Raw genomic sequence first — 16,602 nt, 5'->3', positions numbered from 1 at the left:
AGCCAGGTAGAATGGGAATGAGAAGGGAAGGTGATTCTAGGCCCAGCTGGTTCCCCTGTGGCTCCTGGCGCCAGCCCCTCTCCCTCAGGCCCCGAGGTTCCCAGCCTGCCAAGCCTCCTTACCCGCTTTTTCTTACGTCCCCTATTTGAGCCCCGTATCCTTGCCTTCTGCTGCATCCCACCACCAGCCCCAACACCCCTCCTCCCCCAATGGCTGCCCCCACCCTTCAGAGCTAGCTCCTCACCTCAGAACCTTGGCCCCAGACAGCCCCAGGAGCCAGAGAGAAGGCCGCAGACAGAGGCCCGGATGGAGGCCCAGCTCCAGAACAATATTGCCCGCGTTCAAGTCTGCGCTTAGGTCAAGGGAGGGTGGGTTTGACCAGCACGCCCTCCCTCTTCTCCTCAATCCTACTCTGGAAGCAAAAGCTACCCTCAGGCACTCCTGGGTCCTGCTCTAGGCTTCCTGGCCCTGTCACAGAGGAACGCCTTCTTTTGGAAGCTGCTGGAAAATTGGGGATGGGAGAGAAGAGCTCCAGAGTGGAGCTGCCCCCACACTGGCCCTCCCCTTCCCTGCTGGGGTCATGCTGGGTAAGCTGGCCCGGCACCCCGTGAGGAGGGGGGCAGACGCTCCCATCTGGAAGTTGGCTAAGCATCACCCGCCCTCGGAGCGCTCCCTTCTCAGCTCTGGAAGCCAGGCAGACGTGGGCTTGAGCAAAGTGGGGGGATGTGTGTAAAATGACATTCAGCCTTCGAGAGGAAGGCCGTTGGGAGTGCTGAGGACTGAGGCCCTGGAAAGCACCAAGTGGGGTCACTGCTAGATTTACATGGCACCTTTGTGCAAATAGGAAGAGGTCCACCACTAGACGGACACAGGCTTGAGCCAGTGCCTGTGAGTTGGTGGCAGAGAGAGGGCTGGAACTGAACTGTCTCCTGCCACCTTGGCGTGTGCCTGTCTTTGTGCAAGGTACAACGCACACAACTGTCCATGGCGGTCCTCGCCCATATCACAGGGGTGGCTACTCAGCTCCAGTCCCATAAAATGAGGGCTCCCTGCTGCAGGAGCGTCCCATTATTCAAGGGCAGCTGAACAGGGAGAAATGTGTGAAATAGTCTGAGTTCTAAATGTTGGCGAAGAGTCCAGATTTAATACCCCCACGGGTCAAACAAAACCTGGGCTCATGGATGCTGGGCCTTAGGACAGGGTGGGCACCCCAGGCCCCGCTGGTTTGTCCTCCTTGGGCCCTGGGCAGTAGCGACCAGCCCTCCCTGGACCCTTAGCCGCTCTGGCCAGAAAGGTGCCTGCCTCCCACCCCCAGAGGTGGCTGGCTCAGACCACGGCTGCCCTACCGGCTTGGGGCAGTGGATGTAGCGGGCCAGGCTGATGATGAGGTCGTGTGTGATCGGGTCCACCAGGTTCCTGAAGCTGGCGTAGCGGTACAGAACGTCGTCTAGAGAGGTCGACTCCATGCCCAGGTCCTGCAAGAGGAAAGGATGCCCAGAGGTCAGGGGCGGCCCAGTCTTACCCTTGAGTCTCACCCAACACACCCAAAACAGCCCCCTGGAGGTGGCTTAGCGCCCACCCCCCACCACACCCTGGCCAGGGAAGAGACCCACTCCCCACCTTCAAGAAGCTTTCCTAGTTGCAAGGAAGCATCTTAGAACCTCCCCCAGAGGGCCAGGAAAACTCGTGGAGAGATGGTCTTCCCAGTGCATGCACGGCTCCCAAGCCCTCCAACGTCGGACGAAGAGCACTCCTCCAGCGCACCCAACCCAGGAGGAAGCCAAAGGCAGTCTGGCCATTGTATGAGAGGCTGCTTTTCTACATAGGGCAAACCTTGGAAACGGCATGTGTTGTAAATCCCCCTTCTCTGTGATAGGGTCCCTTGTACTGATAATGATTTTTTTTTTTTCATTTTCTGAGGTCATCTTTACTGCTCCTTCTGCAGATGACCCAACCTCAGTGCTCCTTTGCCTTGGGGTTGGGGTGGGGCAAATTTCTGGATTACGGGATTGCAAGGAAAAACTGCCGAGGACCCAGAAGAAAACCCCATATCAAGTGGGAGGGAGGAGAGGGAGCATGGGGGAAAGGGGCCCTGAGAGGGCTGGGGGCAGAGGTTTTCCAAGCCTGAGGAGGGACAAGGGTTTGGGGGGCACCACACTCTGAGAGCCCCAGCTGGGAGCCCCTGGAGATACCCCTGCCCACCTGCCCCCATGGACTTGGCCACAAACAGTCGCTAGTGTGGAGTAGGACCCAGGAGCCCCCCTCCAGGTGTTCTGGCCTAAGACCCCCAAGATTCCTGCCCCACCCCAGGGAAAAAGCAGGCTCCCCAAACACGACTAATGCTTGAACTCCCCACCAGTCAAGTTGAAAGAGCCTTAATTGCTTTAGAGAAGCGGAGAAACATGGTTTTCTACCCTAGAGGGCTAGAATAAACTTTATGCCCTGTACGTGCGAAGGGACATGGGTAAACACCGTGACTTTCTCAACACCTGTCCCTGGTTTCTGTTGTCATCGGGATTGTGGGATTGTGATTTCTGTCCTCAGCTTGGTGCCTTGCCCAGATCAGGCCATGACAGGAATGATGACATTCCTGCCCACAGCCCACCGTGAGGACCAAGGAGGCCACCGAGGGTGGGCAGGGAAAGTAAGGATGACCCATTTGTGCTGCCTTCACCCTCTGGGCCCCTAGGCACCCCCCACCAAGCCACTCACGGAGCTGCCCCAGCACAGCCCCGAGGAGGAGGAAGGCTCCAGAGCTGGGTGGCCAGGATCCCGCACCCTGGGGACATGAAACGTCACCTGATGGGTGAGTCCCAGCAGAGGTTTGCTCCCTGTCATGTCAGTGAGGAATCCTGAACTTTTCCAAACACCTTCCCCGTGTGATTCTTAGGAATCCCAGTAAGGCAAGTAGGTTGGGCATCATGATTCCCAATTCACAGATGGAGAAACTAAGGCCCAGGGTTTCAGGAATGGGATAAGTGACATTACGGTTCTAGTTAGCCCTGAAGTGCAGATTTGAAATACGCAAGCGGCGTACACATCCTGAAAGTTCTCGTCGGAGAGAAAAAACACGTTTTTTCCTCCCGCTTCCCCAAAACGACACGAGGTGAGGATGGGAACTTACTGTGGTCCTCGTTTCAGCGTACGTAAGTCAATCATCATTCTGTGCACTTTAAACTCACAAAAGGCTTTAACGCAGTTATATCCCAATAACAATGAGAGGGGAAAAAAATCACGTATAGTAAACATGCTTTTATTTTATTTTTTATTTTTATATTTGTTAAGACTTTATGTATTCATTTGACAGAAAGAGAAAACACAAGTGGGGGGACCGAGTGGCAGAGGGAGAGGGAGAAGCAGGCTCCTCACTGAGCAGGGAGCCCGATGTGGGGCTCGATCCCAGGACCCCGGGCTCCCGACCTGAGCCAAAGGCAGATGCAGGTGCCCCAATAAAGATTTTTTTAAACAATAATTTCAGGAATGGTGGGGGTGACTGACATTTCTAAGGGCAAAGAAAGAACGGGTCTTTGCGGGGGCATCTGGAGGGGCCTGGGCACCATGCCCTCCGCCCTGCTGGGGAAACTTGCTGAACCCGCCTTCTGGCTGGGTCTTACCTGCCACTGAAGGGACACTTTGATCCCTTCCCCTTGTTAGAAAGGAATGGACACCAAGGGCCAGTCTTGGGGCTCTTGTCTTCCATTCGGCAGGACTGACTCTCGGAGGCTAGAAGCCCTCCGTCAGGTTCTCTGGCTGCCGAAATAATTTCCTGGGGACCTAGATGCCGGGCTCAAGGGCTGGTGCGGAAGCTGGCAAAGGGAGGCTTTGCCCAGTCCCAGAGCTGAAGGCCTTCGTGGAACGAAATAAAACACCATCTTAGGCCTCTGTCCCTACCCTGGCTTGTTCCATCCCTCAGCCAGGGCTCTGTCCTGGGCAAGCTACCTCATGTCACTGAGTCTCAGTTTCCTCATCTGTAAAATGGAGCCAGTGACCATCCCCGTCACTGGTAGGTGAGAGGAATAAAACCAGGTTAACATGTAAAGCAGGGAAGAATATCACCAACACAGCTCTCCCCACCCCACAATCCTTCCCTCCACCCCCGCCCCTCTGCAAGACCCTTCCTCTTCTCACACAGTGATTCGTGACCTCTTTTTGGACCACAGACCCTTCTGAGAAGGTGACAGAAGTCACGACCTCTCTCTCCAGAAAACCTGGGAATTAGGCCTCATGGTAGCAGGGCCCAGACCCATGGGATTGTGGAACACAAACTCCTTCTTAGGAATGCGCAGAAGTGCAGCCCACCCTCCCTGCGACAGGAGGAGGCTGGGAATGTAGGAAATTGTGTGTGTGTGTGGGGGGGGCGTCGTCAAAGGGTCTCTGTTCTAGGGTCTTGGAAGGCCCCTGTGTCATAGGGCCAAGGCTTCCCTCTCCTGGGGCAGGGACCCATGGGTGGAAACAGAGGGGTGGTGACTGTCACAGTCAGAGGCTGGATTTGTGGCCAGAGGAGGACAGAAGATAGATTTACCTTTCCTTTCCTGCCTGTCCTGCAGGCTGGGCTGCCCCTCTGTGAGTTGTTGCCTGAACATAACCTCTGCCCCCCCACATCTTGCCTCCGTGTACCCCTCTGCTCAGCGTGTACCCCATCTCATGCTGGTCTCCACTCCCTATCCCTGAGGGCCCCTGCAGAAAGCACCACATTCCAGGTCTACCCAGTCCTGACCCACTGACGGTCGGCCAAAGATGTCTTCCCTCTTGGGCTCTGTTGGCCCATCTGTGAAATGGGCTGATGAACCACACTCTTCGTTACCAAACCGTATTATCAAGATCTTGGGGCTGACTGATGGCAAACACAAGAGAGGCCAGAAGAGTCCTCAAGGCTTGGGACCCGTTTCTCGACAGAGCAGCTCTGTTGGCCTCCCTTTGGTTAAAAAAACAAAACAAAACAACCCAACAAAACAAAACAACCCCCCAAAGTAGTTTTGTGACCAAAGCAAAGTTTGAAAACTTCACAGTTGGCCTGGCTGAGTGCTTGGGCTCTTGCCCTCCTACCAGCCCTGCCCCGTCTCCCCCTTCCCCTCCTCTCCAGGCCAGTAGAGGCCTTCCATCTGGGGAGGACCAAGAAAAGCCTCCTTGTGAAGCCTGGAGGCTGGGGCAGGTCTGGGCAGAATGTTCGTCCCAGAGCCCCCATTCCGTGTCCTCCTGCCCTCGTGGTCATTCCGGGCTCCTGGCCCGCTGACAGTGGTCCCAGCTCCCTGGGCTGCTGCTGATGTCGGGGTTGATTCAGCTGTTGCGTGGGGGCTGGGGGTAGGCGGGGAGCAGGCAGGAAGGGGGTGGGGAGGAGTGTCTGGGTCTCTGCAGGAGGCGACTTTGCTTGGAGAGTGTCACCTGCAGGGGACCAAGGGGCCCAACGGCCAGCTCATGCCACCTCGCCTAAGTGGAGTCCCCATGTCACTTGAGTGAGAAGAATCAGGCTTAAGGACTTGTTCCAGTGGGAAGAGAGATGCTGGGAGTGAGGTTAAGGATACTGGCCTTCCAGTGAGTAGAGTGAGACCCATATAGATCACCATTAGATCAGCATTTCTCGAAGTGTGGTCTCTAGTCCCTTTCAGGGGCCCTGTGATGTCCTCTTCTCCAATGACCTATCAGCGCGACCTAGATTTTCTTTGCAGACTTCAACCAAAACAACACACCGCCAGAGACCCAGTGCAGAAGAGGCGGGTGTGAGCGTGCAGCTGTCTTCTTTAAAGCCACACATTAAAGAGATCCACAAAAGTGTGAAACAGTGTCACACTCCTCAGTAAAAGGCTTTTCTTATGGGGGAAAGAAAAGTTTTTCTTTTGGAAAATATAGTTATTTTTGTAAAAGTTTATTTCACATGCGAGATTATTAATTTTAAAAGAATTAATAAATCTTTTTTTTTTTAAAGTAAGCTCCATGCCCAATGTGGGGCTTGAATTCATGACCCCGAGATCAAGACTCGCATGCTCTACCAACTGAGCCAGCCAGGCACCCCCAGAATGAATACAGACACCTGTAAAATACCTTTGTTTCAATTTCTAATATAGTACCTGGCATCCATCCACTAGATTTAACCCACATAAAGAAAATCTCTCTTTGAGGTCTTCCGTGATTTTCAAGGGCACGAAGTTTCCTCCAAACACTAAAAATTAAATAAATAAATAAAATAAAAACACTAAAAATAGAACTACCATGCAATCCAGCAATCCCACTTCTGGGTATGTATCTAAAGGAAATGAAAACAGTCCACTGGAGAGCCACATGCACGGCCATGTTCACTGCAGCATTATTCCTAATATCCAAGAGACGGAAGCAACCTAAGTGTCTATCCATGGCGGAACGGACAAGGAAGCTGTGGTATATAAATATATACAGACGACAGAATACTATTCCGTTGTGAGAAAAAAGGAAGTCCTGCCATTTGCGACAACATGGATGGACCTTGACGGCAAGATGCTAAGTGAGATCAGTCAGACAGAGAAAGATAAATACTGGATGACCTCACTTACTTTTTTTTTTTAAAGATTTTATTTGTTATTTATTTGATAGACAGAGGACACACGTAGACAGAGAGGCAGGCAGAGAGAGAGAGGGAGAAGCAGGCTCCCTGCTGAGCAGAGAGCCCGATGCGGGGCTCGATTCCAGGACCCTGAGATCATGACCTGAGCGGAAGGCAGAAGCTTTAACCCACTGAGCCACCTAGGCATCCCCCTCACTTACTTTTTTAAAAAAGGTTTTATTTACTTATTTTGAGAGCGAGAGAACGAGCGAGAACACAAACAGGGAGGAGGGGGCTGACGGAGAAGGAGAAGCAGACTGACTCCTCGCGGAGCAGGGAACCCCACAAGGGGCTTCAAGGAGATCATGACCTGAGCTGAAAGCAGATGCTTAATCGACTGAGCCACCCAGGTGCCCGAATGACCTCACTTATATGTGGAATCTAGAAAGGACCAAACTTGGAAACACAGGGTAGGATGGTGGTGAGCAGAGGCTGGGGGTGGATTTAAGGGTACATAGTAGCAACTAGTAGCTAAATAATTCTTGGGGATCTAATACACAGTACCCTGACTGTAGACAAGAAAACTATGACAAACATTAACCTCCCAAAGAGACTAGATCTTAACTGTTCCCACCACTAGAAGAAATGACAACTATGTGATCCCCAGATGCGTTCGCTAACCCAACGGCATACGGCAACATCATCGGTGTATCAAAGCAAAGCTGTACACCTGAAACATACAATTATTACATAATATTTTTAAAATGACATCTCAATTTCATATACTGTATTTCAATGATAAACATAGTAATTATATATTAAGTATTACAATATCAATTATATCTCAGCTTTTTTTTTTTTTAAGGTTTATTTAATCTCTGCACCCAACATGGGGCTCAGACTCATGACCTGGAGGTCATGAGTCGCTTGCTTTTCTGACTGAGACAACCGGGCACCCCTCAGTTTTAAAAAGAGATTAAACAGGGCACCTGGGTGGCTCAGTGGGTTAAGCCACTGCCTTCGGCTCAGGTCATGATCTCAGGGTCTTGGGATTGAGTCTCATGGGGCTCTCTGCTCAGCAGGGGGCCTGCTTCCCTCCCTCTCTCTCTGCCTGCCTCTCTGCCTGTCAAATAAATAAATAAAATCTTTAAAAAAAAAAAAGAGAGAGATTAAACAGAGAGTATGAAGAAATCCTGATACCAAAAGAAATTTGAGAACTTCAGGGTTATGATAATGGGGTGCTCTGGGAAAAAGGGGCTAACCTGAGGATTGGGGAGCTGGGTTAGGAGCTGGGAGCCTCTGAGAATGGTTTATCTGCCCCAAGCCTTCCCTTTGGGTCCCGGGGAAAGCTCCTACTCTATACATAGCAAGCTTTCTTTCTTTTTTGAGTTACCCTGACCCCTTGAGGGCTGATCTGAGGGGTCCAGGAGAGGGAAGTTCCCCACACACCCATGGATGGTGTCTGGGAGAAGGAGCGACATCCGTCCAAGAGACTGACTCCAGACTTCCAACTTAGTGATGAATGGCTCTGGAGAACTGGCACCCTGGGGACCAAGTCCACAGGACCTGGACAGGGGCTGGGAGGGAGGGTCACTGGGAATTTCCTTGCTTTATCAGTTACCAGCTCCATCCCCTGCTTGGTCATCCACTGGAAATCCAATTTCTGCTCTTACTTTTTTTGTTTTTTAAGATTTTATTTATTTATTTGATAGAGATTGCAACTAGTCAGAGAGGCAGGCAGGGAGAGAGAGGAGGAGGCAGGCTCCCTGCTGAGCAGAGAGCCTGATGCGGGGCTCGATCCCAGGATCCTGGGATCATGACCTGAGCTGAAGGCAGAAGCTTAACCAACTGAGCCACCCAGGTGTCCCCAAAACTATTTTGGAATGAAATCACACCTGCAGATGATCTGGCTAGATAATGCCCCAGTGGCTACTCATCCCTTGGCTGCCCTTGGCATGGCCACCCCAGATGACTCTGAGGCCAGCTGATGCTTGTCCTTAGCTGCTTTTTTCTGCCCCAGGTCCACAGGATGGTTTTGCCACCAACCTCTAGCTGCCTCTCCTGGACAGCCCCAGCACACTGTCCCTTTCCTGGAAACACCAGTTCCGCAAATAGGGGGACCTAAAAACCCATTTCTGTCTTTATAACAATCTTTCAAAGTCACCAAAGGGGCATCCCTACATGATATCCCTCAAAACTCCAAAAGTCCCTTCCCAGAATCTCTCCCCGACACCCAAATGCCCTTCAGCGTCACCTCTCCATGCTGCCAACCATCTCAGAACCCAGCCTTTCCCTTCCTGATACAAACCAACTTAACATCTCTGGCTGATCCGGATCTTAGATCAACCCCCTCCCCACCTGGAAAATATCAAGTGTTAGTAAAGACGGGAGGAAATTGGACCGCTCCCGCTTGCTGATGAGAATGTAAAAGGATGCAGTCACTGCGGAAAACAGTCTGGCACTTCCTCAAAAAATTAAAAACAGAATTACCATATACTCCCCCAGAGAACCGAGAGCAGGGACTCAAGCCAGTATCTGCACACCTGTTCATAGCTGCACTATTCACAGCAGCTGAAAGGTGGAAAGAACCCAGCCAAAGACGAATGGAGAAACAAAGTGTGGTTGACACATACAATGGAATCTTAATGGGTCGCAAAAGGGAATTGAAATCCCACATAAGCCACACCCTGGATGAACCTTGAGACATCGTGCTAAGTAAAATAAGTCCCTTGCAATAAGTGGGACTTATATGAAGTTCCAAGAGCCATCAAATTCACAGAGGCGGAAAGTAGGACAGTGGCTCCCAGGGGCTCGGGGGATAAGGAATGGGGAGTTTTTGTTGACCGGGTATGGAGTTTCAGCTTTGCAACATGACAAAAGCTCTGGAGGCGGATCATAGAACAATGTGAACACACCCAACATTGACCTGTAAAAATGGTTAAGATGGTACAGTTTATGTTTTGCGTATTTTGTAACAATTTAAGAAAAGACCCAGGAAGGTAAACCTAGACACCTTCTGGAAGTAAGAGGCAGCATCGGGAGAAGGGGGCATGCGCATCTGGCCAATTTCTTTTTTCTATCACAATTGGTTATTAAAAGTTTTTGCCACCGTTTGCCCGTCTTCCCATCTTCAAACGTGAAACCTTTTCACAGTCTGTCTTTTCATCTGGAAAATCAACATTGGCTCCCGGAGTCTTCTGATTTTATCATTTATTCTTTTCTTTTATTTATTTATTTTAGATTTTATTTATTTATTTGACACAGATCACAAGTAGTCAGAGAGGCAGGCAGAGAGAGAGGAAGGGATAGCAGGCTCCTCGCTGGCAGAGAGCAGGATGCGGGGCTCTTTCCCAGGACCCTGGGATCATGACCTGAGCCGAGGGCAGAAGCTTAAACCCACTGAGCCACCCAGGTGTCCCTATTCTTTTATTTTATTTTAAAAAAGATTTTACTTATTTATTTGACAGAGAGATAGAGAGAGAGCACAAGTAGTCAGAGCGGCAGGCAGAGGGAGAGGGAGAAGCAGGCTCTCTGCTGAACAGGGAGCCTGATGTGGGGCTTGAACCCAGGACCCTGAGGAAAGCAGCTGTTCAACCAACTGAGCCACCCAGGTGCCCCCGTTTATTTATTTGTTTTAAGGATTCTGTTTGTTTGTTTTTTTTTAAGACTTTTTATTTATTTATTTGACAGAGAGAAATCACAAGTAGATGGAGAAGCAGGCAGAGAGAGAGAGAGGGAAGCAGGTTCTCCGCTGAGCAGAGAGCCCGATGCGGGACTCGATCCCAGGACCCTGAGATCATGACCTGAGCCAAAGGCAGCGGCTTAACCCACTGAGCCACCCAGGCGCCCCAAGGATTCTGTTTCTAAGTAATCTCCACACCCAGCGTGGGGCTTGAACCCACAACCCTGAGATCGAGAGTCACATGCTCTCCTTCCTTGTCCCTGGCCTTGAGCTCCTGTTCCACAGCACGAGGCTCAGCTCGCACTGCCTCCCCCTACACCCAGAGTCCCCCCCAACACACACACCACTTGCTCCCCCTTGAAGGAGGCACAATCTAGCAAGATCCACGTCTATCATCTGCCTTGTGGGAGACACTGTGATTTATAATAAGAAATACATATTTGTCCTTTGTCCCCATTTCTGGCACAGAGCTCTTAAAACCTCTGAAATTTCATAAGTGATGAAAGTGACAGACGTGTCCTGTCATGTTAATGAGGTGGCTTTTGGAAACCCCCTGGATCACCCAGTGAAGGGGGCTGGTTGCTGCCGTTAGAGGGCTGGAACTGTCAGTGCCCCCCACCATCCCCTGCCCTATGAGTCCCTTCCATGTAGCCGTTCTGAGTTATATCCTTTGTAGTACATGGTCATCTAGTAAGTACACTGTCTCCCCGAGTTTATGAGCGGCGCTAGCAAGTTAATCGAACCCCAGGAGGGGTTTAGAGAACCTACAGCTTGTGGGTCAGAAGCAAAGGCGACAATCTGGACTTTCAATTGGCATCTGAAGTGGGGGTGGGGGGCTGTCTTGTAGGACCCGAGCCCTCACCGTGTTGGATCTGGGGATTCTCTCTCCAGGCAGACAGTGTCAGAATGGGGCTGAGTGGCAGGGCACCTGGCTAAGGCCGGGTGGTGGTGCCTGGTGGTGGTAAACCGCGCCCATGCATTGGAATCGGGAACAGGAATCGGGAACCTTGTCCCAGGGCTGCTTCCTGGGTAAGAGTCCACTCCACCTCTTCAGGCTCTGGCTTGCTGAGAAAGCCAGCTCAGAGCCCAGCCTTGGACACTGAGCCAACGTGACTGTGACCTTGGTTAGGGATACTCCCCACCCCCACCTCCCCTCCCCTGCCTCCTCCCTGCTCCCTGGTGGCTCCTGGAGGCAGGGGAGGGCTGTGCCAAGGGAAGGCTGTAAGCACCACTCTTTCTACCCCCAAATCACCACTTGAGTAGGAAAGGGACACTTTGCCTGACTTCCTGATTAATGAAGTCTTCAGACGGAGGTAGAAAGGGGTTTCCCTCCTTCCTTCAGGAGGCTTCAGATCCATCACAAGAAGCCGGGGACCCGCTCTGTCTGTCTGAGACTGAAAGGAGGTTCCTTCCAGCCTGTCCACCTGTCTCTGTTTTCAGCATTTTTCATCTCTCTCTCTTTTTTTTTGGCAGGTCTTCTTAGGTATTTTAGGGGGAGGCTGGGGGAAGCCGCACAGGAGGCTGCCAGGCGCTCGCTATTTTAAACCACGGCCACCCCCTTCCCTTTTAAATTGAGGTTCTAAACCCATTCCCAGAAGGAAGGCCCCACGGGAAATTAGCTCGCCTCGGTCTCTCCCTCCAGGCATGATTCCACAGCGTCTGCAGCAACAGAGCCGGCAAGTAGGAAGGTTGCAAGCTCTGAATATTAACCAGCTAAGGTAGACAGCTTCAGTATGGAAACCACCAGAGTCCGCATGTGCAAAGCTGCTTAATGAGGTTGTAATCAAACACAGTCCACCAGAAGGAGATTAATAAGAGTCCAGAGGGCAAGCAGGAAGCAGAACTGGCTCCTCTTCCCGCCACCCCCGACCTGGGCTCCCTAGAACATCAGAGGCAGGTTCTCCTGAGGGAGGGGATGGGCACAGTCATGGGAATACTGGCCTTACGGGCTGAACCGAACTTGTGTCCCCATCCCATGACATTCTGGCTGGCCTTCCAGGGGATTCCCAGGGGAGGGAAGGGAACTGTCAGGTGCCCTCCCGGAAATGCAGCCCCAGGAAGCCTCCAGGGAAAGGAGCCAGAACGTCTCCGGAGCCAGAGCTGGAGGGAGGGATGGGGCCCTGGTGCAGACTCCAGGTACCTGCTGGCTCAGGGAAGACAAGAATTGAGGAGGAAGCAGGAAGGGGTCTTAAAAGCACCCCCCCGGGGGGGGGTGCCTGGGTGGCTCAGTGGGTTAAAGCCTCTGCCTTCAACTCGGGTCATGATCTCCGGGTCCTGGGATCGAGCCCCACAGCGGCGGGCTCTCTGCTCAGCAGGGAGCCCGCTTCCTCCTCTCTCTCTGCCTGCCTCTCTGCCAGCTTTTGATCTCTCTCTGTCAAATAAATAATAAAAAAAAAATTAAAAAAAGCTGAAGGCAGAGGCTTTAACCCACTGAGCCACCCAGGCGCCCCAAAATAGTGATTTTTAAAAAAAGACTTTATTCTAAGTCACTTCTACATCCAACATGGGGCTCAAACCCACCACGACAAGGCCAAGAGTTGAATGTTCCAGCGACTGAGCCAGCCGGGCACCCTGAAAATGGTGAACTTTACATTATGTATACTTTACCATAATAATTTTTTAAAAACACAAATGTGAGCTCACAGTCACTGGAGGTATGTAAGCAGCAGAGAGATAATCATTCAGCGCTGCTGTAGCAGGATTTCCATGCTAGTCGGGAAGGTAGCCACTAAAGAATCTTCCCTCTGGGGCACCTGGGTGGCTCAGTGGGTTAAGCTACTGCCTTCGGCTCAGGTCATGATCTCAGGGTCCTGGGATCGAGTCCCGCATTGGGCTCTCTGCTCGGCAGGGAGCCTGCTTCCCCGCCCCCTCTCTCTCTGCCTGCCTCTCCGTCTACTTGTGATCTCTATCAAATAAATAAATAAAATCTTAAAAAAAAAAAAAGAATCTTCCCTCTGGCCCCCTGTGATTCCCATCATTAGCGTGACCCGCCCTGGACCTGAGATCCAGGAGTCAGGGAGCCTAGGGTGTGACAGTGTGTCCCATTCCAGAAGACGCCCAGAAGAGCTGCAAGAGGTAGGGCCCCGAGGACAAGAAGAATGGGGGAAAAACTTGGAATTCGAAGCAACAGATAGAATCTACAAAGACAGAATATGTGAAACAACAGGTCAAATCCAAGAGAGAGGAGGAGGAGGAGTTTGGGGCTGGGCAGGGCTAGGACCCTGGAGCGAGAGGGGAAGGAGGGAAGGGTCAGACCACCCCCTGCAGGTGGCACTTGAGGTGTCTCAGCCCCAGCAACCAGACCCTGGGCTCCCCAGAGTAAAACTGTTCTGCAGCAACAAAGTGTCCTTAACCCAGGAAGGGCTAAATTAATCCGGGAGCTAAGGAAGCAAGTGCAGATAAACTCAGGCACATACACATCTGGTATCGGATACATTTGTAATGTTTAGGAGGCTTAGATACATTACAGTCCCTAACAGATGAGCCTGGCAATTCCCATTTAGGATGGGTTACTGAGTAATGGACTCTAGGCTTACGATTTCAGAGAGGACCTGGAGGAGTTTGGGACAGTTTCAAAATGTTTATGGATGCCTCGCTGCCTCAGTCAGGAGAGCATGTTACTCTTGATCTCAGGGTTCCAAGAGTACCGAGTTCAAGCTCCACTTTGGATATACAGCCTACTCAAAAACAAAAACAACCCAAACACAAAAAACTCCATCTATGGGGCACCTGGCTGCTCAGTCGGTGGAGTTTGTGACTCTTGATCTCAGGGTTGTGAGTTCGAGCCCCACATTGGGCGAGGAGCCTACTTAAAACAGAATGTTCAAGAGAATTTAATATTCGCTCTCTTCATAGGCTTAATCTGTTAAATTTGAATAACTGTTTAGGAACTTGGGGAAGGTCCTGCTTTTTAGGAAGGCTGTTCATAAATTTAAGAAAGCTGGATGTGTTAAATCAGTAACATCATTAAGATAGATCTACATAGATTTAGTTATTGAAGTTCTAAGCCCCCACCCTTAAATGCAATGGTTTAAATCTACTAGATTTATCAGCAGAATAATGGTGTTTATTTGTTTTTTATTTTCTAAAAGATTTTATTTGACAGAGATCACAAGTAGGCAGAGAGCCAGGCAGAGAGAGAGGGAGGAAAGCAGGCTCCCTGCCGAGCAGAGGGCCTGATGCGGGGCTCGATCCGAGGACCCTGGGACCATGACCTGAGCCGAAGACAGAGGCTTTAACCCACTGAGCCACCCAGGCGCCCCAGAATAATGGTATTTGTAAGTTAACATAAAATCGTAGTGAAATGGTAGGCTTTAAGATTACCACGTCAAAATATTAAGTAGTAGGGGTGCCTAAGTGGCTCAGTGGGTTAAAGCCTCTGCCTTCAGCCCTGGTCATGATCCCAGAGTCCTGAGATCGAGCCCCACATCGGGCTCTCTGCTCCGCAGGGAGCCTGCTTCCCCCACCCCTCTCTCTCTGCCTGCCTTTCTGCCTACTTGTGATATCTGTCAAATAAATAAAATCATATATATATAGATAGTAATTGAGAAACCCAAGCACCCACAAGTAGTCTGTGTGTATGTTTGTATATATGCATATGAGTGTAGATGTACATGCATGTAGAATGTGTGTATACATTTACAGATTTATGTGTGTCTGTGTGTGCATATATGTGTGTGGTATGTACGTGGTGTGTGTGTGTGTGTGTGAGCATGCACCCTCCATGCCCAATGTGCCTGCCTGGCTGAGGGGTGAGGGGCCAGGAGTGGGGTTCTCTGGTCTCTCCAGGGGTGGCTGGTAACTTTCCTATTCCTCCTGGGCAGGCCACTTGGCCCCTGCAGGGTTTTGAAGTCCCGCATCCTGGCCAGCTAGCCCTCCTCAACCTTGACCCGTGCCCTCCCCACCAGGGTGCACGGGCTGGGCGGTCCCTTTGCCTGGCAAGGGCCTTTGCGGATGTGTGTTGTTTGCGTTTGAACTTCGAAGTCTTTCAAAATGACACTCTTAGCATGAAACAGACCCTGGAAACAGATGCCCGGCTGTGACCAAGTGTAATTTAATTAAAATCCAAGCAACAGTAGTAGCAACACATAAATATCAAAAGGATACTTTTTCTGGGGGCTCCTGGGGGGCTCAGTGGGTTAAGCATCTGACTCTTGGTTTCAGCTCAGGTCATGATCTTGGGGTCGTGAGATCAAACTCAGTGCTCAGCGGGGAGTTGGCTTCCCTCTCTCTCTGTCCCTCTGTCTGTCCCCCAGCTCACATACGCTCTCTCTAAATAAATATGATCTCCCCCCCCACAAAGAAAAGTAATTTTTCTAAAGAAAAATATAGTCAGATGGGAGGTGTAGCAGGCCTGAGGAGGGTTTGGTCTGCCCCCCCTCTGGTCAAATCGCCATCTAGATTCTTCTCAGGGTGGGAAAGGAGACACCCCAGGTCCCTGTCCTGGGTTAGACCCTAAGTCACTGTGGTTCCGGGCAAGTCATCCCCTCGCCCAGGTAGCAAGCTCACCTACAAATGAGGATCGCACCAGCTCATTCTACTTGAAAAGTGAGCAGAAAATAGGAGAGAGCGGAAGGGGGCCTTGGCCCCCAGAGGTTTGGAACACCAGGAATTCAACAAATAACCATTTCCTTTCTCCTGTCCGAGGACGTGTGTGCTACTGTGCTTTATGACTCTCTGAAAGGGGGGCGGTATTTGCACTAATTCCCAAACTTAGTTTCTGAGCCCCTCCCCACTTCCCCACATCTTGTGGGGCTGGGATTCTGCAGGAAGCCTGGGGCCAGAGGGTCCCCGAGGGCCCCTGGCTTTTCTACATTCCAGAATTCTCAGCACTTTCTCATCAGTCCCAGCGGCCTCCTGATCTCTCTGCTTGGGAAACAGTCTGTGTGAGTTGTTTATGCTTTCTGGTGAATGCTTTTGTCCCTTTCTGTGGTAAATTTTGTCTGTTTTTTAGATGAAGGTTCTGGTCCATTGTCGAAGGAACTGTAGGTAATGACAAAGAGGTGGATGGAGGAATGACTCAGACCCTCCTTCTGGCTCCTACCATCCTGCTTTCCAAGTAGGACATACTTCACAGAAACAGCCCATTTCTCAGAGTGAGAAGCTGAGGACTGGAGGGTTTTCTCATATAGTGAGCGAGTAGCAGGGACGGGAGGGCCCTAGAGTCCCCCGAGGTTTCTAACTCCTTCTCTTTAGCCACCAACCTGTAGAGAACAAGGGTATTAGTCAGGATTTTCCAGAGAAACAGAACCAGTAGGGTGTGTGTGTGTACATGTGTAAGAGAGAGATAAGGAGAAAGAGATAAGGAATTGCTTCCTGTGATTGTGGGATCTGGCAAATCTGAAGTCTATAGGGTAGGCTGGCCCACTGAGGACCCAGGAGACAGCTGGTGTCGCTGTCTTGAGTC

At 51.1% G+C, this 16,602-nt stretch overlaps 1 protein-coding gene across 1 annotated transcript in view; it reads right to left on the bottom strand.

Moving 5' to 3' along the window:
* Positions 1–16,602, bottom strand: part of LRRC75A (leucine rich repeat containing 75A) — a 41,854-nt gene that overhangs the window by 12,565 nt on the left and 12,687 nt on the right. Inside the window, exon 2 of the mRNA XM_032320957.1 lies at positions 1,347–1,475. Coding sequence (XP_032176848.1) covers positions 1,347–1,475 — 129 coding nt within the window. The remainder of the gene's footprint in view (positions 1–1,346; positions 1,476–16,602) is intronic.

Source organism: Mustela erminea, chromosome 18, assembly GCF_009829155.1.
Source record: "Mustela erminea isolate mMusErm1 chromosome 18, mMusErm1.Pri, whole genome shotgun sequence".
NCBI lineage: Eukaryota > Metazoa > Chordata > Mammalia > Carnivora > Mustelidae > Mustela > Mustela erminea.
The sequence above is the reverse complement of the archived record's forward strand: the minus strand, read 5'-3'. Positions and strand labels throughout refer to the sequence as shown.